The 23,275-nt window shown below is 38.9% G+C and overlaps 1 protein-coding gene and 1 pseudogene across 5 annotated transcripts in view; one reads left to right on the top strand and one right to left on the bottom strand.

The window, feature by feature from the left end:
• Positions 1-21,956, bottom strand: part of LOC146457180 (DNA polymerase nu-like) — a 30,226-nt gene extending 8,270 nt beyond the window's left edge. The window contains exons 1-30 of one of the 4 annotated variants that reach the window (XM_085092210.1): positions 21,687-21,956; positions 20,903-21,177; positions 20,412-20,562; positions 20,098-20,153; positions 19,625-19,780; positions 18,712-18,899; positions 18,200-18,238; positions 17,669-17,808; positions 11,963-12,072; positions 11,592-11,707; positions 11,025-11,108; positions 10,524-10,584; positions 10,115-10,179; positions 9,982-10,017; positions 9,513-9,560; positions 8,393-8,485; positions 7,888-7,944; positions 7,727-7,780; positions 7,526-7,545; positions 6,894-6,939; positions 6,712-6,775; positions 6,487-6,564; positions 6,020-6,134; positions 5,259-5,341; positions 4,818-4,889; positions 4,545-4,604; positions 2,068-2,178; positions 1,658-1,736; positions 946-1,013; positions 238-299 (exon numbers count right to left, since the gene is read on the bottom strand). In XM_085092210.1, coding sequence (XP_084948336.1) covers positions 238-299; positions 946-1,013; positions 1,658-1,736; positions 2,068-2,178; positions 4,545-4,604; positions 4,818-4,889; positions 5,259-5,341; positions 6,020-6,134; positions 6,487-6,564; positions 6,712-6,775; positions 6,894-6,939; positions 7,526-7,545; positions 7,727-7,780; positions 7,888-7,944; positions 8,393-8,485; positions 9,513-9,560; positions 9,982-10,017; positions 10,115-10,179; positions 10,524-10,584; positions 11,025-11,108; positions 11,592-11,707; positions 11,963-12,072; positions 17,669-17,808; positions 18,200-18,238; positions 18,712-18,899; positions 19,625-19,780; positions 20,098-20,153; positions 20,412-20,562; positions 20,903-21,170 — 2,580 coding nt within the window. In that variant the 5' untranslated portion in view covers positions 21,171-21,177; positions 21,687-21,956. The remainder of the gene's footprint in view (positions 1-237; positions 300-945; positions 1,014-1,657; positions 1,737-2,067; positions 2,179-4,544; positions 4,605-4,817; positions 4,890-5,258; positions 5,342-6,019; positions 6,135-6,486; positions 6,565-6,711; positions 6,776-6,893; positions 6,940-7,525; positions 7,546-7,726; positions 7,781-7,887; positions 7,945-8,392; positions 8,486-9,512; positions 9,561-9,981; positions 10,018-10,114; positions 10,180-10,523; positions 10,585-11,024; positions 11,109-11,591; positions 11,708-11,962; positions 12,073-17,668; positions 17,809-18,199; positions 18,239-18,711; positions 18,900-19,624; positions 19,781-20,097; positions 20,154-20,411; positions 20,563-20,902; positions 21,178-21,686) is intronic. The other 3 variants (XM_085092212.1, XM_085092211.1, XM_085092213.1) reach the window with 3 other exon arrangements.
• Positions 15,379-16,974, top strand: LOC146457181 (uncharacterized; annotated as a pseudogene). The gene is made up of 3 exons (XR_014858573.1): positions 15,379-15,771; positions 15,827-15,872; positions 15,912-16,974. The product of XR_014858573.1 is annotated as an uncharacterized LOC146457181 (transcript).
• Positions 21,957-23,275: the final 1,319 nt, after the last annotated feature.

The following is a 23,275-nucleotide window of genomic DNA, read 5'->3' as shown; positions in this document are numbered from 1 at the left end:
TCCGGGTTGGGTACTCTGTGGTACTTTGATTAAAATAAAGAATGGCGCCGTACGGCCACACCCACCAATCGATCGAGTGCAAACATCGATTTTTGGAATACCCTTGGGTAGAGGTTTAAAATGATACATGTCTGCAAAAATCCCGAGACGGGGGGAGGGTTTCACTTTCTGGCCCATGGACTATAAATAGATAATCGGTCCATACTGTATGTGACTGGGAGTGATTGAGTTTATTACCTTTAGCATCACTTTCCCACCACACAGTCTATCAGTAGACTCCATGATCGATCTGACGCTTGCTGCAAACATTAAAAGCATTGGAATAAATGTGATGGTATATTTTAAGCCTGGTGAATGAATGAGAATGATGTATTATTCAGCGAGTCAGACAGGCACTGTGTCACTCACTGAATAATACAGCATTCTGAAATAGGTGACGGTGGAGATCATGAACATTCTTTTGATGGATCCCGGTATCACACGACTATAGTTGTCTTTTTCGATGCCTTTTGTCCACAGCTGAGACTGGCGACTGACTCTGGGTGCATACTTACTAAGCTATAATATTAGAATAATTTGACATCGCGTTCTGACAAACTGCAAAAAGTCAACTTGAAGTTTACCGTTTCACGTTAACTCATTTGATACGATTAAGAGGTTACTTCTGCTATTCTAGCTTTGCCATAACAAGAAAAGATGCTTACGTTTACTTTTAAGCTCGGTAATTAAGTTGGTAAAGTGAAACTATTTAGTTTATAACGAGAAGAAGAACTCTACAGATTAATCGAGTGCCTGACAAATCAGTGGTCTTGTTGAACAAACGGCGCAACCGATAGATCAGATGCTTCTAACACTGGCCTCAGTACGGAGGGATTCATTGGGAGCTTAGTAATCATTACAGTGCACTCTCCTTCACTGAAATTTGTTCTCTACAGCTAAGTATACCTGCTACTGTCTTGAGTTCATCTTCAGGAACCTCGAAAAGAAGCTCATCGTGTATTTGTAACAGCAGTCTAGAACAAATGAAAACGGACCAGACCGGCTATCAGTCATTGCCATCAATCAACTACTATCCCTTGGCGCTAATCATCGAGTTTCTTTAGAGGACAGTCCGATATATTTCACTACCTGACAAATGATATGTGTGAACACCAGAGAGAAAAACAAAATTCGCTTTGACTTGTAGCTTTCGAAAGGTGATTCGGACGCTCACATTTAGAACTCGTGAAAAATTCGACAATTCATTTTATTTCAAAATTCTTGGTATAGTTTGATAGCCAGCTCTATAAGCTGTAATTTGATATAGGGGTTTGGGTATCTACAGTTTAAACCGGACAGGCTACACTGCTTGGACCCGAGACACCTCTGAAGGTCCCGGGTAACCTTAAGGAACCACCACTCGTTTCCATTCCATTCTAGACCCATTATCGAAATCAAGAATTTGAAAGTTGCGGAAGGGATCGGATAGTCAACATACCGAAGTTACGTTGTAAAATTGCATGCAAACAACTGCTTTAAACAACTTTTTGAATAGTTACATTTTTTTCAACAGAAGGACACGTTAAGTAATCTGATGTTAGTCATTTGTTTTGGGTGAAGATATTCACGGTAACTGAGATAAACACACATGTTCGTTGTTTTTAAACTTACACCCTACCTTGCATGGATGGAAGTGTCCTCGTTCATGGTAGTGATGACCTGAATCATCGCTGCCTTGCATATGTCCGCTGCGGAGCCTTGAATTGAAGAACAAGAATTTTAAATTTTACAGATCCTGACACATAGAAGACGTACGCAGAGGTAAATTTGACTTATTTCCCCTACAAAAATTATTGAGAAAACTCCTTGATTTTTATTTTATTTTTTTTTTTTTTTTTTTTTAGAAAACTCCTTGATAGTGGTCATGGCATTTCAGGCGGGAATTATAATATTCCACGTTACAAATTCATTAACAGGTTTTATCAGCCCACTATCAATCTATTAACGTTTTATTCTTGCCGGACAGCAAGACCATGAAGATATCAATACATGTAGATTCCAACGTATACATTCAGTGTTTTCACTAACCCTGTACGATGAAGTTAACTGCCTGGCGTTCAGCCTGTGATCGTTGGGCAAAATCGTGAGACTTGATATGTGGCAGCCACCGTCTTCTATTGAGAATAGTTGAGACGTACCCTGCATTCGAGCAGAAATATAATCATCCTTCTGCCCTAAACGTTACTGGTTTGGGTTCGTTTCTGGTTTTCTTCTATCAACTTATTGGGATTAACATTGGTGGAGATCAGAGGTATGCATTTATACCGGCATCAAATCAGACACGAATTAAAAGACCAAATATTTTCATCTAAAATCCTGTTGGAGAACTCTGTCAGATCGTTTAGCTGCTCCTATAAATAACACTTTTAATTATTCCTGAGCCAAGCGTAAAAGGGTCGTGTAGTGGGCACAACAGTATTAATTATTTTTCTATCGCTACTTTTATGTATTCGTATCATAATAATCTTTTGCCTACTAGCTTTCGTAACCTCTTCATAACTATAGTCAGCAGGTTTATCAATACGAAACTCGAAATACCTCTAACTATAGATCACATTTTTGTTGGACGAATATATAATGGTAATTGAACTGAGTGGAGTGCAATTTGGTCTGAAATCATACGCGTGATTTCAAAATCGCGCGCGAGTTCGATCTGAAATCACACGCATGATTTCAGACCAAAATTGCACGACACAAAGTTCAATTACCACTTTATTACACCTATTTTGAAATCACAGTTTTATTGTCAAAATTACATTCCATTTTTGTTACTTCATTTCCATTTTGATGGGCTAATGAAAGGATGCCTTTTAGATCAAAAAATGGTGCAATTTAGGAATAAATCGCACAGATTGCAAGGATCAACTTGCAGTGATTTCAAAATGGGTTTAATAAAAAGCTGTTCAGCATCCTTTATCAAGGGCTTAAAATCTGAAATTCATTGCCCGTTTCATTGATAAGCTCACCGTCCATTTCTGTTTTTAAAAAAAAATGTAAAAATATCTCAGTGAAACCTGATTTGTGACGTAAGTTCGATGTGTGTTGTTTTTATTTCAGGGGTGTCAGTAAAACGCGGGGTTGGGGTCGGGGTCATTTTTTTTCTTTTTTTTTTCTTTCTTTTTTTTCTTTTTATTTTTTTCTTTATTTTTTTTTTTTCAACATCACAGGTCATTTGTGGGTCAAATAAGGATTAAAGCCGATACAAAAAAGTTAAGTCTCTAAAGCTTACTAGCTTAGGATAGGTTATCGGTGACAACACTCGATACAGTTCCGTATTTTGGCGGACTTTGGTTCCGTGAATTGACTACCTTTTATTCTTCCAAGAAACTAAATGAGGCAAAAAATACAAGTTACGAGACAACATATTTCCTTGAACTAACAAATTCGTGAACTAGAATGTGCATGAACTTACTATGAACACCCCCGCCGCCTTCCATGATCGTGCTCGTTTATTTCCGAGAATGAAATAAACATGCGTTCGAATTCCTTTGTAAAGCTCGGCATTTGAATGGAATATAGAACATTTCTCTGGAAATCTTTCCGAAAAAGACGTATTGACTGACAAAAAAACGATTCAAAATACTTTAGAGACAATTGTTATTCTTGAAATACTTGTGCTGTAATATAAAGAAAAATTCATAGTTTTATACCGTCAATAAACTAGGGAAATTTCTACGAGAACTCTGAAATCTCATTGCCGACATCAAAACTGACATGTAAATAGGCCTTATCACGGTTTTCGACGCCATTTTGACGAGTAGGCAAACAGGCTTGAAATAACAGTGTTTGTATGGAAATCCGATGTCAAATAATTTTCATAAAACATCGCTGCTGAAAAATTCATGAATTGTCTTTTTCAGAAAGATTTCTAGAGATATGTTCTATATTCCATTCAAATGCCGAGGTTTGCAAAGGAATTCGAACGCATGTTTATTTCATTCTCGGAAATAAACGAGCACGATCATGGAAGGCGGCGGGGGTGTTCATAGTAAGTTCATGCACATTCTAGTTCACGAATTTGTTAGTTCAAGGAAATATATTGTCTCGTACCTTGTATTTTTTGCCTCATTTAGTTTCTTGGAAGAATAAAAGGTAGTCAATTCACGGAACCAAAGTCCGCCAGAATCGAGTGTTGTCACCGATGACCTATCATAAGCTAGAAAGCTTTAGAGACTTAACTTTTTTATATTGGCTTCGATCCTTATTTGACCCACAAATGACCTGTGATGTTGAAAAAAAAAAAAAAAAAAAAAGAAAACAACAACAAAAACAAAAAAAAATAAATAAGAAAAAAGAAAAAAAATGACCCCGACCCCGACCCCGACCCCGCGTTTTACTGACACCCAACAGGACCAGTCGTAGATCACAGTGATAAAACTTAAAAAATATGTCATTTTCGGAGCGCCATGTATAACTTTTTTGTGGGAAGCCAAATATATTTCTAACGCTTCAAGTCCTCGGCTGGGAGCTTTTTATGCTGTATATTTAAACCAATAAATACTAACCATTTGCTTGGCAACTTTCGATAGTTTGTCTGGTGAATTCTTTTATTCGTGGAAATCGTCCTGGAATGTTTCAAATAAAAATGAAACAAATGATTAAGCTTACAATACTGATTACGCTCCACTTTGAGTGTAAACGCTTCTTCATTGTCACTGACCAGGTAAAACACATTGCATGTTTTTCTTCATTTTTAAAACATTTATCGACCCCAATTGCTGAGAAGAAAACATTATGCTAACAATAATTCAGACCTTGTTTCTATATTACCAACACACCTAGAAAACTCTCCATAAATCCCTTTGCTTCGTCTGCACTCACTTTGAGCGTGTGCCCAAGTTTTTCACTTCCTGTTGATCAAATAGACAAGGAGCTTTTAGACACTTACTCTAAAAAAGGCACTTAAACCACTTATGGTATGATATGTCATGCAACTTGAATTAATTTCTCCTCCAAGGAAACGTCAATGCAAACGCTAGAAGTTGGTGGTATTTATAAAAAATAGTAGAGAGGGATGAGAGACAATGCTCTCACTATGCTCAAAAAACAGCACGTAAAAGTTTCTTAGCATATAAATGTAACCATTTTTTATTTAATTTCCATTATATTTAAATATTTTTAATTACATGAAGACTGGAAAAAACAATTGAAATGACTCTAAAACCACTACAAGCAAAACTTGGGAAATATTATTAATGAAACACGAGTCCTCTTCTTACCAACTCCGTAGATAACGGAATACACAATTCGTTTTGTTCTCTCCCTCTCTTGAAATTGTACCTCTTCGCATCTTTTTCCCAACCTTGATTTGTAAAAGTGTTCAAACAAAGTTTCAACTCACAGGCACGTACTCATGATTGAGCTTTAAAACATATTGAAATTAGCAAAAGGAAGGTCTTTTTGCTCTACTAACATGAAAACTTTTGAAAACCTGACTGACTTCAAAGTGCACAAACTTTTTCCTTGCTTCATGTTGTTCATTTGATATTATTGTCAGACTTACATTACTCGAATGAAATGGAAGACTACGTAAGTTTAAGGTTTCGTATTATGCAAAGGGTACATCTTTTCGCTAATATACTGAAAACTGAATGTTGAGAAAGGCATTGTCCATGCAGTTACAGCGACAAACAAACGCAATGATACAAATGAAAAATTAAATACCGTAATGAGAGTCAAAATTTGTATGCCATGTCGATCAGTCAGAATTTGGGGCACAGAAATTAACGCTCTCTCGAATGTCAATTTCTTGTGACACTACTGTTAATTTCTTCTAACATTAATTCTTTCATCTGCAGTTCAAATATGCGAATTTATATATTTCACTTCCAATACGAATTTTCTTTTCCGTAATGAGGTTGACATGAAACAAATCAAATATTACTTCTCGGTCCCCATTTATGATTTTGGGTGGAGAGAAACAATGTGGAGTTGAGATTCTCGTCTGAAGGCCACAATTTGTTGTATGACATGTACGTACCACTGTGAAGCGAGCGTTGTAAATACGTCTGCGTATTCGTTGTTATTGAAGATGTGTATCAAAGATGGATCCTCTGATAGATGTGATAGCAAACGAAGCTCAATAGACTGGAAATCTATGACGAAACAAGAAAGAGATTTCATTACAAACTTAGGAGAGACTCCTTTCGTGAACGCAGTGTCCGTTCCAAAGGAGAGGTTGGCCACTTTTAACAAATGGAAAAGACTCGAACAAGCTTTGTTCTACAATAGGGAGGACTGTTGAAATTACATTGTCATGTTTATGTACTCGACGCGCGTGTTTGCTTCCCTGCTTTACTCAGTTTCTAAACGGGATTATATCGAATAAGGGCGGAACTGTTTCGAAGCTTTCCTCAAAGACCTCTCTAAAATAACAATTGTTTCCTTGTAAGCGATTCAGAATTCAAAGTATGAAAAATTTAAAGCTTAAGGAATGAACAACTTAACCTGCTGCAAGCAATAACCAGCCCTGTCGACTCCTATATGCATCCCGGGCATAAATGGCCACTACCTCCTCCGGTTTACCTTGAATTAAAATAAATAGATAAATAAATAAATAAATTAATTAATTGATTAATTCTCACTGGAAGATAGCGTTATTAACTGTTACTGCTGTCCCTGAACAAACCGTAACCTGATATGTTCGTTTCCCTTTTCAGTTGAAGATCTTACCTACGATGAGCTGTTTTCTCAATCCAGTGACTTCTATCACTTGTTTAGGGATAGCTTGAAGGTTCTGTTTTGAGAAACGTAGCATGGGCTTAAAATGTACGCAGACATGGTGTGAGGCTAACTGAATTAACATAGTAAAACGTAACGTTATCTGGATATAAACAAAACAAAAGAGGACCTACTGGATTGGCTGAGGTAAGTCGCCCAGTGGCTGCAGCTGTTTGGTCCCTAAAATAAAAGAAACTTTCCACTCAACTGAATTTCACTGAAACACTTGAAAGGGTAGTGTCCTTAGACCTTTAATTAGCTACAAAATAATTCCAGAATATCGAGAGGAAAGAAATCAACTCAATTCTTGAAAGGAACAAGTCTCTTGATCTCTTTTAGCGTATTTTAGAAACAAACAAACAAAACAAAACAAAACAAAAAAAAAATGAGAGAACTTGAAAAACGTTAGCCTAACAGTTTTCAAGTTTTAATCCATTGCAACCTACTCTTTCTTTGGCCAGAGGCACTAATTGCACTGGGCTGATAATTTATAACAAAACTAGACAATTATTTTGTTGTTCCTGTCTGAACAGACAAACATTCTTGGGTTTTGAAATTACATCAAATTCGTTTGATACTTCCCCTTAAGAATTTACATTCAGAACATGAACACTGACAAACAACGTAAATCGACCATAGCAGCAAATCGTTGTAAATATACTGAACCTTCGGTAGGCTAAAGCAGAAAATATAGCAGAATTAGTAATTACGGTAAAAAAAAAGTAAAGTAGAATCAAATACGTATTGAACGGTATCTCTAACTTACCAGGTTGTGAACAGAACTCCCTGATCAAAAAGAAGCAAAAAACAATTATCAAGTAAAACAGTTGTTCAGATGAAGAAACCTTGGTCAGGCAAGGGTAAAGAATAACAAGAGCTCGAGAATTCGATCAAACTTAAAAAACACAGAAATCCATACACAAAGAACTTGTTCACGATGTGATGTGCAAAAGAACACTGTTCATACCTCACTGACGTGAGAAAGAATTCCATCGAAATATGTCGACTTTAGTTTCACTAGCTGTTGATCAAGAAATAGAAATAGCTACTCATTAATCTCTTCCAGACCACAGAAATGTGCGTACATATTTATTGTAGCTGAACTTAAATAAGAGCGATGAGACATACATGTCTGTACTGCAGAACAAGTTCTGGTAAAGGGTGAATCTCCTGGAGATGAAGCAACTGGGGAAAAACGCAACAGGAGAAAACAAGGTAAGTTAATAAATCATTATTACCAGATTTGGTTTCAGTAATCGTTGCAACCTTGAAGTTGTACTGTTTACTGAATATTAAATTTGAGTGCAATCTCAGACCAAATTCGGTATCCTTGGCTTCTGATTATGAAGAAAGAGGCACTTCGTTTTTCTGTTAAGAAGTTTCCTTTTTCTCTCCTTCCCCCCTCTCCATGATAAGCCTAATCAGTAAGTTTCTACAACTAAAAGTGGAAACAGTATACTTTTCCAGGAAGCCGAACGTTTAATGGTGACCAAGTGAGAACAGACGCAGTGTAAGCAGTTGTGCGCATGGGAAGTTAATTGCGAAATGGTCGACGAAGAAGACAGCGTAACTTAATGTTTGCAGGTATACTTATGCAAGTTCAAGGCATTTAAAGTATATGAAATCGACCAACCACAGCTTCTGAGGTAGACTTTTGATTCTTGATTGATGTTCTTGCTAACTTCTTCTTGCACTTTTGATCAAGTCTCAGCTCTTCAAACAACACCTTCAGCACAAAAAAGGTACAAAGCAAAGAGCTGGATTGAAAACTAAATAACCTGTACCAGTGGAAGCACAATCAGGACTAGAAATTTACTTGGTCATCATGGAAAACTTGTTAAGTAAAACTTGCCGTTGGGAACCGGCCAAGGCCCTAAAAAAGTGAGCTGAATATAAGCCCAGGGCTTAGGCTGGTTCCACACGAGTTTTTTGACAAGTTTTGGTTGTTAGGTGTGTAAGGGTGAACAATTTTTCCCTGACGATTTTTCATTGGTAAGTGAAATTTGCCCGTGAGAACGACAGGTAAGCTTCCTTGACAATTTTTTCGCGGTGAATGCAGAACGTTTTGACTGACGTTTTACTTCACAGGTCTTTGTGACGATATTAAATTGTTCGTGTGTCTGAAAGAGTGAACGAGTATTTTGTTGTGGTATTCATAACAAGTTATGCTTGTTCGTGTAAACGACTGAAAATCCTCCTTTACAAGTTTACTTTGCTGACTGCAAAACAATCTTTTGAAACGAGCAATGTTCTTGATTGTCCTTGATGAGACTACCAGTTTATCAAGAGCTGAGAGGTTTCAGAGAAAAACTTGCTAAATTTTCGAACGCACGTGGAAACAAGACTTGTTATATAAATAAACACAACTGTGGGAGTGCTGATGCTCCTAGTCGTTTCTTGCGAAGGCTGTGTGGGATTGAGTACATTTCCCCATTACTAGATACTCTATATCACTCATATTATATTCGATGGTCCCTGCATGGTGTCAAGAATAGTTTGCAATGATTAGCCTACAAGTAGGCAAACTAAAGCCGAACGTTAAGTCAGATAAAGCGAGATACTTGTCTTAGTGGTAGATTTGTGACGGTAATAGGGGACTCTCAAAGGCTTGTTAGTGAAGAAGCTGGGTTAAAATCTAAAGCAGAAAGCAATTCACAGATAGCACCGAGTATGTCCTCGGCAATTAAATAATGTAACCATTTCTTGTTTGCATGGGTTTTAACTTAAACGAATAAAGACTTACGTTTGCTTACCTCTCTCAATTGCTGTGGGCTGTTAATAAGAAAAGGATGCCCCGCAGCCTATGAAGGAGATAAAATACAACCTGTTGTCGTTGTGAGCTAATTTTAAACCACGTTTTTCCACGTTATGAAAAGAAGTGGGAAAAGACTAGTCCCTCGAGTACTGATTCCTCAATATTAATACTTGGTTTTACACGCAACAATTCTTTGTTTAACGCCACCTCAACCTCCCACTGTCTTATTGGATCAGCTGAAAGAGCCGACGGGATCTATAGTTTAAAATGTAGGGAACGAAAGGTGATGTTCTTCTCTTGGCTCTTACAATCCTAAGTAATGGTCTAACAAATCGTAACTGGTAGTGATAAGTCGAAAAGGGAGCCGACCACGACTAGGTTAAATCGTGACAACGAACTACTTCAGTTTTTACTGCATAGGTATAGGAGCACATTTAATAAATGAATTATTTGTTATAGGTTTTTACCTTGTGGGCTTCTGCTTCCACCTTTTGAATTTTCAACTGCAAAGAAAAGTAAAAATACAAGTTAAGGAACGGGCCCGCAAATTGTAGAAGACACAATTAAGTACAACAGATTTGAATTTGAATATGAATTCACCTTTAAAGTAGTGCTTGCATCAATCAAGATTTGGGAATTAATACTAATTCCTTGCGTCTCCATCACTAAAGAGGGAATAAAAACGAGGAGTTACCACAAGGAGTTTAAACAAATCGTGCAGAGAAGACTTAATTTGTTGCTGTTATTATTTAACACAATCTATCGTGGATGGTTTAAAAATTTAGTAGGGAATTAAAAAGATGAAAGAACCCGAATAAGGAGAGCAGAGTGGAAATTGTGTCAGTCTCCTCTTCTTTCCTTTCTGGAATTGTTTTTCACCTGAAACTCGCTGTTTTTAGACCGGAAACAACGAATCATAGAGCCAAATAAGAACGAGGAAGAAAATCATTTGTCGTCAGACAGTAATATTTCCGTACGTAGTATAAATGTTATCTCTCAGTGACAATACCTGCTAACATCGAGCAAAGTGGAGTCTCTATGTTGATAAACAGTTCCCAAAGGGACAGCATCTGAAATAGCAAATGCATAAAGCACACTCATTATGCAAATGCATAATGCATACTCTTGCAAGTGCAAATGCATAATGCATACTCTTTAGAAGTACATACTTAATTTATCATTTTCTGTTTGCGCATGCCACACGGAAATACAGTTCAAATGGGCCGTCGAAAGTAATTGGCCTTTGCTTTTACGCTGTGCAGAGGTTAAGCAGAATCGCGACACATTCTCAAAGAACAAAGGGAAAAGGTATCAGCCTACTGTCGTTTGTTTTTTCTCGTGCTAGACAATATTTACATGTATTTTTCAAAGTTCTAATTGGTTTGTTAGATTGTTTGCGTCTGTTGTGTTGTTTAGCGTGATTTATCTTTTTATGTCTCTCAGGTGAAAGCTAGCTAGCTGTCCATGCTCTATCAGTCGAACTTACCGAGGAATAGGTTTTGTACATTACCTTAAGCTTGTTATATTGCTTCAACATAAGAGGGCCTAGCATCGCAATATCCTTACAAATCATACCATCGTCTTCTTTATCCTGCTGATTAAAGTAATAAAAAGGAATAATTACTTCTGGAGAGGGAGGGAGAACTTAGAAACAAATACATCTTTAAATAAACTGTATACAGTTTGTCACTGGAACCAAGAAACAAAGAAATGGCAGCTTGGCGAACCAGACCTTCGATTCGTTCACGGATGAAATTTGATCAACCTAATAAAAGGGTAATTGAGATATTAGTAATATTTCGAAATGGCTCTCCAAAAGTTTCCCTGTAACTCAGAAGCCAGTTGAAACATTAATCGATCCGATTGGTGTGCTAAACGTTATGGCTTCGGCTATATCTTCGGAGACCGAAAGTCCTCGGAGGATTTCGTTCTTTTCCCATACCGTTTAACTCTGCCAATTCTTGTCCTAAACTAAACGTACATTTACTAGCCTGTACTTTCATACTGAAAATGGAATGTTTTAAGGCATATATATCCTATGTAAGTGATTAAGCAACATGCACACAGGTACGCATACCTGTGGAAGACGAAGTTGAACAGATGTGAGGACTTCACCAAATGACTGGGGTGGATGGTCCGGGTTGAGCAACCAAGCAGCCAATTTAGGATCAAGAAGGCGCCATTGTAGGCAAACTGAAGACAAAACAAAAACCAACTTCAACTTAATGTTATACTAGCAGACCAGAATGGAAACAAATACGACACTGCGTGTCCAGGTTATCAAACAAACAAACAAACAAACAAAAACAAATAAACAAAAATCAAAAGTGATGAACATCATTTGACACACCTGAAAATTAGTGTAGATCAGATAAGTTGCTGGGGAATAATATTAAGTTTAAGAGTCCGGATTTTTATTTTCAACAGAGGCACAAGCCAGTCGCTCACCTTTTCTTACATCATTATGTTTCGTTTCCACAAAATACCGAACAATCGTCTGGGCAGAGTAGCAGATTTTTCTTGTTGTCGAGGAAGTCATTAAATTGTCCACCACTTCCCTTCAAGATATAAGGTTAATAATTGACACAAAAGTTGCAAAAGCAATAACATCGAAAACTAAAACAGTGGACTTAATGTGCAGTCATTTATTAGTATGAATTAGTGCCGGAGTAGTTCACTTATTCTGTAAATTGAACTCATCACCAACTAAGAACAAATAAAGGGTTGGAAGCATAAAGAATTTTACGGTATCTTAGAGCTAATAACGATAATGTGTTTTCACCGTCCCAGCTTCCTATTCTTTACAACCCCTAAAACGAGACAGGATGTTGGATTAAACGGGATGTGCACGTGGAACCTTTAGACGATACTTATTGCTATAGGGCTCCATGAATTGGGTAACTTATAACCAGTTGCTAGATTGTGTAGCAGGTGACAAAGTCGCACGAAAGCCAAGCTTTATGAGGAGGTAGCTTAGATTTTACTTAGTATGCGCAGCGTTGTTTAAATTCTCTTAGTCAGGGAGCAGACACCTGAAATTAGGCGTTACGCTCAACCTTCACCACAGAAAAGGTTTGAAACCTGATTTTGGTAGAACAAGTCCTCCTGAACAATGCCAGCTAGTTCGTAGAGTTGAATTGTGGTATCAGTGACGAGTAATGGGTCGTTTTTGTTGCGCAAGATACGATTTAGCATGAAAACGAGGCTAACAAACATATCCGCTTATATCTGTTCTATTGTCCGTGAAATCCGACGGAAACTTCTAAATAGGTTACGTATCAACAACATGTTGAATACTACATCGTTTAAACAAGCCTAAGGATATCACGTAACCTGTCACGTGACCCAAAAAACGAGTTGAAGCGCTTGTGGATGCAATTGCCTACTTTCTTTGCATGTAACCGACTTAAGATTTGATTGAAAACAGAAATAAACAGATAAAAATAACAAATTCTTACCTTTGAAATGTGCTGAGTGTTAAATGCTTTTGAATATTTAGGGCGGTAATTTTTTATGCCTAAATATACATCCAATTCAGGAAACCCTAAATCAATGTCAAGAAGGACTTTTATGTAATAACGTATTGCTTCATAAATGATTAATTGCTAAAAATAATGCAAGGTATATTAGGATTTAAAACTATAACAGGAGCAATTTGTTTTTGTTTTACCCTTGATTAGGGATTACGGTATTTTGAAGTAAAAATAGCACGCGGTGTTCGGTAGCCTCAATTTCGTGCTTATCCAGATCGAGGCTATCAGCATCCAACATGGCGGCCTACATTGTAGCGTTGCTGTTCCATCTGTAAGTACCCTTTCTTCACTTTCTTTCTTTCTTTCTTTCTTCACTGGCTTTTGTATGGTATCCCTTCTGTCAAAGTACCGGTTTTATTTGGAGGAGAAAGGGGTGAATGCAGATGGTTACACCAGACAGCGGCTGAAACTGCGCTTGCAGAAATACTTTAAAGGTAGAATCGTGTTTCATCAGCCACTTGGCAAAAGCAAGCCTGAGATCATTTAAGTCGAATATCAGTTCAATATGTCTTGAATGCTGCAGCAACTAATTCAGAGAAGAAAGCAGATGACAGTAGCAGCCATGCTATAAATACGCAGCTGGTTAGTACGGCTAATCATAACTGCAGACGAGCCTAATCATCAGGAACGTGACCGTTCAAGCTCATGTAATAGACCAGAAGACGAAAGACGTGTCTTAAGCATCGTTCAAGACATCGTACAATGTGCCACAAATGCCCGAGTGAAGCTACCAAAATAGATAAGCCTTGCAATTGCTGTACAACATCTGACAGGATCCAAAGTGCTTATCACCCTATTAAATCGAATGGGTCATTGTTCCTCCTACGATGAACTACAGGCAGTTGACACCAGAGTGCCATCGAGGTTCTGGTAAAGGCAGAGGAATATGAGACAATCGTACCATCAAATATATCCCCAGGGCTGTTTGTGCAGATAGCTGCAGACAACAACGACTTGAACGAAGAGACTCTGGATGGAAAAAACACGACCCATGCGACAACTATGGTTGTGTACCAGCGGCGGCAATTTGGACCAGTACCACAATCAACTGCGGTGGCAGACCACGGAACGAGAAGACGATCCTTGCAGGCGTCTGGTAGTGTGTATGAGATACAGCATTGTCCAGCACATGGCAGACGACCTGTTGTAACAGAGTATGTCAACTCGATCGACAAAGAGTGGTATAACGGCCAGTGTGCAACGTATTCAACAGCAAGTAACAATGATGTTACCCGGGCTCTTCTTCCTCTGAATCCATCAAGTCTAGTGCAGACGACAACTACAGTACCAGCAGCAAATCAGCCTGTTCCAAGCTGGAGTGGTTTCAACTCTATTTTGTTCCCAGAAATTCCATGTGCTAGTAACATTGGATATTGTCCTACGATTGACGGTTCCTTTACAGAATAAAGCACAGTTTACACAGTTATGAAGCATGCCCAAAAGATGAGCTCAAGCTTAGGCCAAGAAGATTGTGTTATTACATTTGATCTTGCCATCTACGCCAAAGCAAAGCAAATCCAACTGAAGTTCCCAGATCGACGAATTTTCAGACACTGTGATAAGACTTAGTGGCTTTCACATCGCATTAAATTTCCTGTCGATGCTTGGAAAGAAGTATCAGAATTCAGGCCTCGAGGATCTTCTGATAGAGTCTGGTGTGTATGCGACTGCCACAACATCCACCCCGATGAAAAGCAAGTCAAACAACAGAGGCGTCCGTGCGCACAAGCTGACTGTTTCGTTTGCTATGGAATACCTTTGTACAATGGTATAGCCTTAATCATGGAGATGATCAGCGAACCAATGAAGACGTCCTGATGAAGAAGATCGAAGCTTGCAGAAGTGCTGTGGCAGCTAAGGCAACCATAACAGAAAGAGTTAGTGAATTGGAGCATGAAATGGAGGAGTTAACATCCTTGTTCAACGTGTTCAAGACGGAAGCTAGATCAAAGTCCAAGCTGTTTGCCTTCTGTGATGAATATATTTCCATGGTAATCATGCTTCTACAGTTCATCAAAGCTGCAAGAACGAGAAACTGGTTCTTGCACCTTTCATCTGTAACAGCCATGACGCCATATTTCTTTGCCATGAGTCGACACAACTATGCTCGCTGGCTCCCAGTCTACATAGCTGATATGAAGCAGCTAGAAAGCAAGCATCCTAGCATTCATCAGGAATTTGCCGCCGGAAACCATGCTGTGAACCGTTCCAGGCAGCCGTTTTCTTAAGTATGGACAGATATGGCATTGGAGCAGTCCATCAATGCAGACTCCAAGTCCAAGGGAGGAATCTTTGGAAGGAGGTTCTTAGCTATGAGCTCTCGCCAGTGCCATGCGCTCTCGCACGCTTACGGAAGACCAACAAAAGTGCCCTGGCCACGATGCTGGAGACCAATCTCAGCATTCTTCCCAGGCTGCACGTTTCGACGCAAGAAACTGTTCACATCATAGATGGCATGGGTATGGTACAGGTTACCAAGTCCGGTGGAGCGACTACGTTTGTGGTGACATGGCATCCAAATACTACACAATCATTACAGCGCCACTTTCTCACAATAACTGTAGTGAGGTCCACATGGCATTTGATCAGTACTGGGGAAGCTCAATTAAAGGAGGAGAGCGAGCGAGGAGAGGATCATCAAGTGCCCTCGAAGTTCAAATCAACAGCCCGTTTACCCCAGTCCCCAAGCAATGGACAAAATACATTGCAAATCCACAGAACAAGGTCAATCTCTGTGACTTTCTGACGGGATGCACTATGCAAACGTGGCCAACAAAAGATCCCGGGAAACAAGAAACTCGTAATTGGTGGAGGCTTCAAAGATGGTGAACGAGCTGTGTGTATCACGACCAATCATTGTGAAGACGTACCAGCACTGAAGTCAAACCTTGAGGAAGGAGACACGAGATTACTTCTACATGCCAAACATGCCTCACGTCCTGATTCCAGGATTGTAATTGAATCACCGGACACTGATGTTCTTGTCCTGAGCGTAGCACACTTTAATGACATCAATTGTGAAGAAATGTGGTTTAGAATTGGCGTCAAAGATCAACTTCGATCGATCCAGTGCATGATGCATCCCGAAAACTCCGCGAGACACTATGCAGAGCGCTTCCAGCCTTTCATGCGATGACTGGATGCGATACAACTAGTGCCTTCTCAGGAATTGGCAAGAAGAATTCATTCAGTATGCTCTGTCGGAGTCAACAGCATGAAGAAAGTCTCGGCCTCTTGGGAGACCGAAGAATGGAAAAAGAAACCGTGACCAAATGTGAAGCCTTCATCTGTGATCTATACACATGCCCGAAGCAGAAACCAAGAACTTCAGACGAGTTGAGGTATGTCTTGTTCTGCCAGAAAAGGCAGAAAAGTGAGACACTACCCCCTACTTCAGACAGTCTGCTTCAACATTTGAAACGTGCCAACTATCAAACTATCGTTTGGAGAAGCTCCATCGAGGACTTGCAGCATCTTCCCCCGCCAGAGGACAACCGATGGGACAACGAAGGCGCCATTTTAAAGCCAGTTCTGATGACCAAGGAGCCAGCACCAAGAAGCTTGCTGGAATTAACAACATGTCAGTGCAAAAAGTCTCGATGCCAGAGTAAATGTTCAAGTAACAGCACTGGACTATCTTGCACTGAGTCATCTTTCTGCATGGCTGACACTGAATGGTGTAAAAACCCACACGGAGTATCTCTGGTGGACTACTCTGGAGATTCTGATTGACATTCTGACTGAACATTAACCACATATTGTTATCGATTCTCTTACTCACAGAAGTACGGTACGAGTCTAAAAAAGCAAAGAAGAATGTAAACAGGACTATCATTTAAAGTCCTTTCTCAGTAGGGAATTAAATAAAGTACCAAACATTGCCTGAACGGTCTTGTCCCTGTAGTTTTCTTAGCGAATGCATGGCAGTTGGCCTCTATCTACATCAGAATACAATTGAGGTTGGCTATCTTGGTTGAGTTTCGAAATATGAACCACAGTTTCGTGAAGAATATAAACAACTCGGCCCTGTGTAATATTTTTTTCAGCGAATAGTAGAATCTTACTTTCGAATGCACATCATCGACTTAAGGCCACATGTTTTTCCCTAGAGAATCATCTTCCTAAAATTATGCGTTCAGAAACGTACAGGTTGATAACTGATTCCATTTAAAATAAACTAGTTATAAAGATAACATCACATCTGAAATCGGTAAAGAAACTTTAACTAACCAAGGAAATGATGTATATTCTAGTAAAAGGTGTCCCCTCTAAATGTCACGTGACAGGTCAAGTGATATCCTTAGGCTTGTTTAAACGATGTAGTATTCAACATGTAGTTGATACGTAACCTATTTATAAGTTTCCGTCGGATTTCACGGAAATTGGAACAGATATAAGCAGATATGTTTGTAAGCCTCGTTTTCATGCTAAATCGTATCTTGCACAACAAAAACGACCCATTACTCGTAACTGATACCCCAATTCATCTCTACGAACTAGCTGGCATTGTTCAGGAGGACTTGTTCTACCAAAATCAGGTTTCAAACCTTTTCTGTGGTGAAGGTTGAGCGTAACGCCTATTTTCGGGTGTCTGCTCCCTGACTATCTGTTTTCATTGTACCTGCACCACATTGCCAAAGTTTCGTTCTCAGCATCAAGAGATATTTCAACGAAGGTAAGTCTACTCTTACGGCGCTGTGTAGAATCAGTGGTAATTGGTGTCACCTCAGTCCAAGGCAGTGCTATAACCATCCCAACAACCTTTGTAAAGAAACACATACTTCATTTGGACTAATTATTCTGTCTACAGTAAGTGTCAGCACAAGGAAAACTGTGAGGTGCTCGGCTAGAGGAAAGCGGAGTCTTGAGTAATGTGAGGCCCTGGCTAGTAAGGTACTGAAACTTTAGGTGCTTATTTATGATAAAATTCTGCAATTGTCAGTTAATGCTGGGCTTCAATGTTTTTTCAGAAGCCATTGCTTGTTTGTATGCAGGCCTACATGCGTAATAACGTGACCATAGACATTTTCTCCCTGTTATAAATATACCGTCCATTGCACAACTGTAACACAAATTGGGACGGTCTGATAGGAATTCGGTGACAGGGTTAATTGAGAAAAATGCTCTAATTTAAATGCTTGATCTGCGGTACCTTTTTGCCAGTGACATCCTCCGCTTGTTTCTTTGTTTTCTACAAAAGTGATCGACATGTCACAAAATAAAGTAATGGTTTCTTTTAACAGGAATTAAGCACTGCGGCGGTCGCCGAGTGCTTAGGAAGGCAGGGCTTTGGTAAACCGGAGTTTCAGGTCCAGATACAATTGTGTTTTTTGACAATTAGCATCTGTAGAAGCAGCTCGAACATACAAATAAATGGCATTATATCTCTACCTGGTCATGATACCTTAGAGTAGCTTTTAATATTTCGGAATACGGTATAAATCCCTTAACTCAGGAATTCAGAGCCCCCCCAGGAGAAATCTATATATTTCAATAATATTTCATTTATAGTGTCGCCGGGAAAGATCAGCCTCCGGAGTACGTACGCATCCTTCATCATTAAAACTGAATGTCGTCATAGATAAACTACAAATTTGTTAATACGTTAAATGGAGTCGCAGCATCTGCTACACCACCTTAAATATCAATTGTGTATTAACACACCTGTTTTTTGGGTCTCAGTAGTGACCATCCTCCTTCATACACCAAGGTGCAAGCGACCTCTTCTGCTGATTTGAGGCTCTGTTCAAAAGCTTCTCTTTGACTTTGGCTCATCGACGAGAATTTCACAGGTTCTGTTCTACTGAATCCTCCAGTCTGATTGTCTCTGACTTGTTCCCTTTGGGAATCTTCTGTGTACAGTTGGTAAGACCAGGACAAATTAAAGGAGTAGGTGATACAGTTCAAGGGTTTTCATTTGCTCTCACTATTTTCATACATGTGTGTGTAAAAAAGCGACCAGGGGACAATCGATTCCCGAAGCCCTCTTAATCAGTAAGTTATATCTTAAGTATTGTTTCTTAACAGTATGCTATTGTTAGTCCAACTATAGACTTTTGTGAGAAACAAACCAATTTAAGAGTTCTCCGTGAATCTGCCCCCTGCAGGAAACTAACTATGTTGCTGCCACATTTTTGTATAGCAAGTCATTTGTTTTTCGTTTTTTGAACTCATTTGGTAACTGTCATTTGTTCGGGAAACTTTGTCGCTCGTCTTTAGCCGCGTTTCGTTCTGCCCTGGAAGCAAGTGTCTCCTTCAATCATTTAAGTCTGTGTATTGCTCATTTGTAACGTATATTTCGTGTTGTTTTTTGTGGCATTCTTATCTAGTATCGATTTAATGTTTATATAGAGCGCGTTGGAAACTGATTTTGGCCTGTATAACTAATACAAAGGAAATTTAAAAGCAGAAAAAAATCCACAGGTATTTTAACATTCTGTCATGGCTGTAAAAGGGGAGAGTAATTGAAATTCATTACTGATGAAATCATATAAGGTAATAAAATGAGGAATAAATCATCGTGATCAACATGTTCTTCAACTACGTGATAGAAAAAATTAATTAGGTTTGATCTTACCAACATTTCCCAGTTTAACTCTTTTGACTTCATTCTCTTGAACGTCTTTCCTTTTTTGGAAGTAACTTGTGATAGGACTCTGTTGAGCTTTTCTCTTGTTTGCGACGAGACTATGCTTTGCTGCATCGTTCTTCCCTTCTCTGTTTATAAATTCGTCTTGAGAACAAGAAGAAAAGAATGAGTATCATGGGTTTTGTCCCAATATAGCTGGAGCTCTTTGCTTGCCGAATCACAAGAAAAAACGACAGGGGGGGGGGGGTGGGGGGAAAGGCCATTCGTGGGAGAATGGGAGGGAAGTTAAATGAGATACATACTCATTCACTCACTGTTTCTAAAACGACCAAAATGAAACCATGCAGTTACAGGCGCCATTATTTTTTGGAGATGGAAATGCAAAACCTCAACTCCTTGCTAGACTAGGCTGCCAACTGGCAAAGTGACTTTAAAATATCAAAATAATGTTATTCAAATACCTGTATTGGAGAAGTAACACGATTCTTCCTCTTTGTTTGAATATGAAGGTAAATCCCTAAAGCGGTTACAAAAAAATATAATGTTGTTGTGAGGCAGTTGCCAAGCATGGGCATTAAGAGAGTTCGGATTGGCCGTTACCTCCATGACAGGATGGAAATATAATAAGGGTGTTTAAAAAAGCAGCCCTGTGTTTACAATGTGAAACGTTCGGCTGTTGACAGTACCCAGTGCTTTGTTTTCACGATGTCTAATATCTTGACCTGCCTTTCGCATACTGGGTTGTTCAAAGCGAGGATGAGGTGTTTCACAATACCTTGTAGTTGTTTTCATGTTAGCCTGCAACCTTTGCCTTATACCACAGGGAGGGTCTGAACTCACTGTCTGTGAATCGTTTTTGCCATCCTCAGTAAAACAGAGTTGTCTTCTTGTTGCATTCTTCGATTCTTGGAGGTAGTATTCTGAGGCTAGAAACAGCGAGGTGAATGAAATTAAATAGACCTTATATAGAATCAAGAAAGCTAAAAAAAGGGGTTGCTAAACGATCATAAAAATTCTTACGACGAACCAACATTCGCATTCCGATGTATGTGCCAAACTATGGGTAATCAGTTTTGTTTGGAAATGAACAAAAAATATATAGAAGTGCCCTGTTGTAATTGTGGTTGTCTAAAAATCTGTAACATAAGTAGCCTGTTTTAGCCGTTTAATAAGGCACAAAGGATAAAGGTATTCCTTCCTTCTCCAAATCTGTCACCTGAGCAAACAAGTAATACAGAATTGTCAAATTTTAATCTGACAACAAACCTTGCTTTGGTGTGTACTGGCTATTGATAGGTTGGCGTGCTGTGTAAATCTGTCGTATTGCCCTGACAACCTTCTGTCCAGATTCTGACAATAGAGTGGGATGTTTACATTCTCTAGAGCTTTCAAGCACTTTTTCCCAAGCTGTAGGTTTGTGTACGTTTTCGGCTTGCCAGCTGGATAAACTACTTGTAGTTGGTGTATTGAAGGAATATGGAGCTTTACCATCCCTCGTTCTGGCCCCATGTTTGACAAAATCGTTCAAGTCCATTTGAATTCTGCAAAAAGACATGATTTAATCTACCTTGACAAATTAAAGATAGAATCTTGCACTGAAAGAGCTGAATCGTTACAAGTGATCATGAAAAGAATATCGTAAAAATGTTAAAAAAAATTCACGCATCTTAACAGTTCTATCATTACAGTACAGGCTGTACGGCACCCGTATGATTTACCAATATGGGTACACTGTACACGTGTACGCGTAAAGCTCGGAATTACATTTACTGACTAGACTCGCAGAAAAGATTGAGTTCTTAAGCGTTAAAAGATCCCCAAAAATGTTTCAGAGCTTTCAAAAGTACATACGATACCAAACGAGCTCGAGAGTTTAAAACTAAACTGGCCTTAGCACATCGAGTGCTTGGCCAACGTGAATCTTGGTTTTTTTTTCTGTTTTCAACAGAAAATGGCAGTTGGACACGCCACACATATCAATGCACAGTTTTGGATTCTTGAAGTGAAAGTTAGAATTCCGTGGAAAGGTTATTTTCTACTGCTTTCTTACCAATTTTGAAGCCTTCCTTTACAAGTTCGGTCTTTGGCCAATTCAACAAACTCAACAGTATCCAGAGACATGGCAGTATGGCAAGCGAACAGTATGGGTTTTGGGCGAATACATCCTGAATTCGTCAGTTACCAGAGCACACAGCAGAAAGGTTACAGCATAAGTAACAAGCAAAACAATCAACAACTGAATGCTGCCAATAAAAAGGAAAAAGCCGCGAGGACAAAACCGAGATAACTTTCTTTCCGGCGAGGACCTGAGGTCGCGGGTGGCAAGAGATTTTCCCGCCAAAATATAATGGTCACAGACGCGTAGCACTGGGGAAGAGAGACTCCTCGATTAAGGGGTCGGGTGGGAGAGGTCAAATGGGACGTTCATGGCAAAGGGAAGAAATGAGTACACAAATGACCACAAGAACGTGTTTTCCCAGTAAAACTGAGTTGTACTGACTTTTTCAAGAAAACATAAACGCGGATCTTACATTGTCGGTCGCCGTAAACGCGATTCTATTAAAATCACTCTAATGTTGTGTTCACACGCACTCTACGACTCGAAATCCTTTTGATATAATGGCTGTGTATGTTCTTCAAGAATCTCGATCGAAAGAATCTTTTTAACCCGGAAAACGTGCTTCGCGAATGGGAATTATCCAGGATAAGAAGAATTGTTAGTTACCTTGCAAAAAAAGTTGTTGAAAACCAAGCTTATCCTCGCATATAGTTACTATGAACTTTGATTCTTCCAAAGTATTTTGACTTATTTTAAACTTTTCTTGGGTTAGTTAAAATTAACTGAGTTGTAAACAAGAACATTTTTAACGAGTCAGGAAAAAAAGCGACATAAAAACTCTGGCTAACTTTTAATCGGCTTTCGAACAACCTGGCCCCAAATTTCTACAGGTCAAGCCGACAGTTTTGTTGTAAAAAAATATCGGTTGTCTTGGTGGAGAACAAAATTCGTACTGAAAGTGTAAATGTACTGAAAGCTTAGAAAGGCGATTGAGAGATAATGGGTAATCCAAATAATAAGTTTTCCACTTCGTTAGCGACCAAATTGTGTCTCATGTCATGTTGCTGTGTTGTTGCAGTCTTGATTCAGGTGTTGATTCTTCTTTACAATCTGTCTTTCTTTTGTTGCTAGGTGAAGCGCAGCGACGCGGTAAGACATTTTTGTTGAAAGCTTTCTGGTTTCTTCTTGTGTTTAATTAACTGTCAATGGGTTGCGATCGACAAAAAGGTTGATTTACGAGGGGCTAAATGACCTCTTTCAAAGTGTTGTACTTTGATTGATGACACAGGCCGGGGATATTGGGAAAATGAAAATTCAGGCTAATAAAGTACATCATCATTTAATTTTCGTTCATATAATTTGTACTTTTTTGTGTACTTTAGCTTTTTCCCCTCTGGGAACAGAACTGCTTTGTAACTTCCTTGTTTTTGAGTGTCTGTGTACATGAAAGTAATTTATTTAAAAAATTAATTTTCTGGCGCTTTCTTAAAAAAAAGGCGACAAGTTAACGTTTGTGAAAGATAGATAACTCGAAATTTTATATCAAAACCAGTACAAAACAAAATAAAAATAAACACCAA

Source organism: Pavona decussata, unplaced genomic scaffold (assembly GCF_977016875.1).
Source record: "Pavona decussata unplaced genomic scaffold, jaPavDecu1.1 SCAFFOLD_245, whole genome shotgun sequence".
Lineage (NCBI taxonomy): Eukaryota > Metazoa > Cnidaria > Anthozoa > Scleractinia > Agariciidae > Pavona > Pavona decussata.
This window is presented reverse-complemented; position numbering and strand designations above follow the sequence as displayed.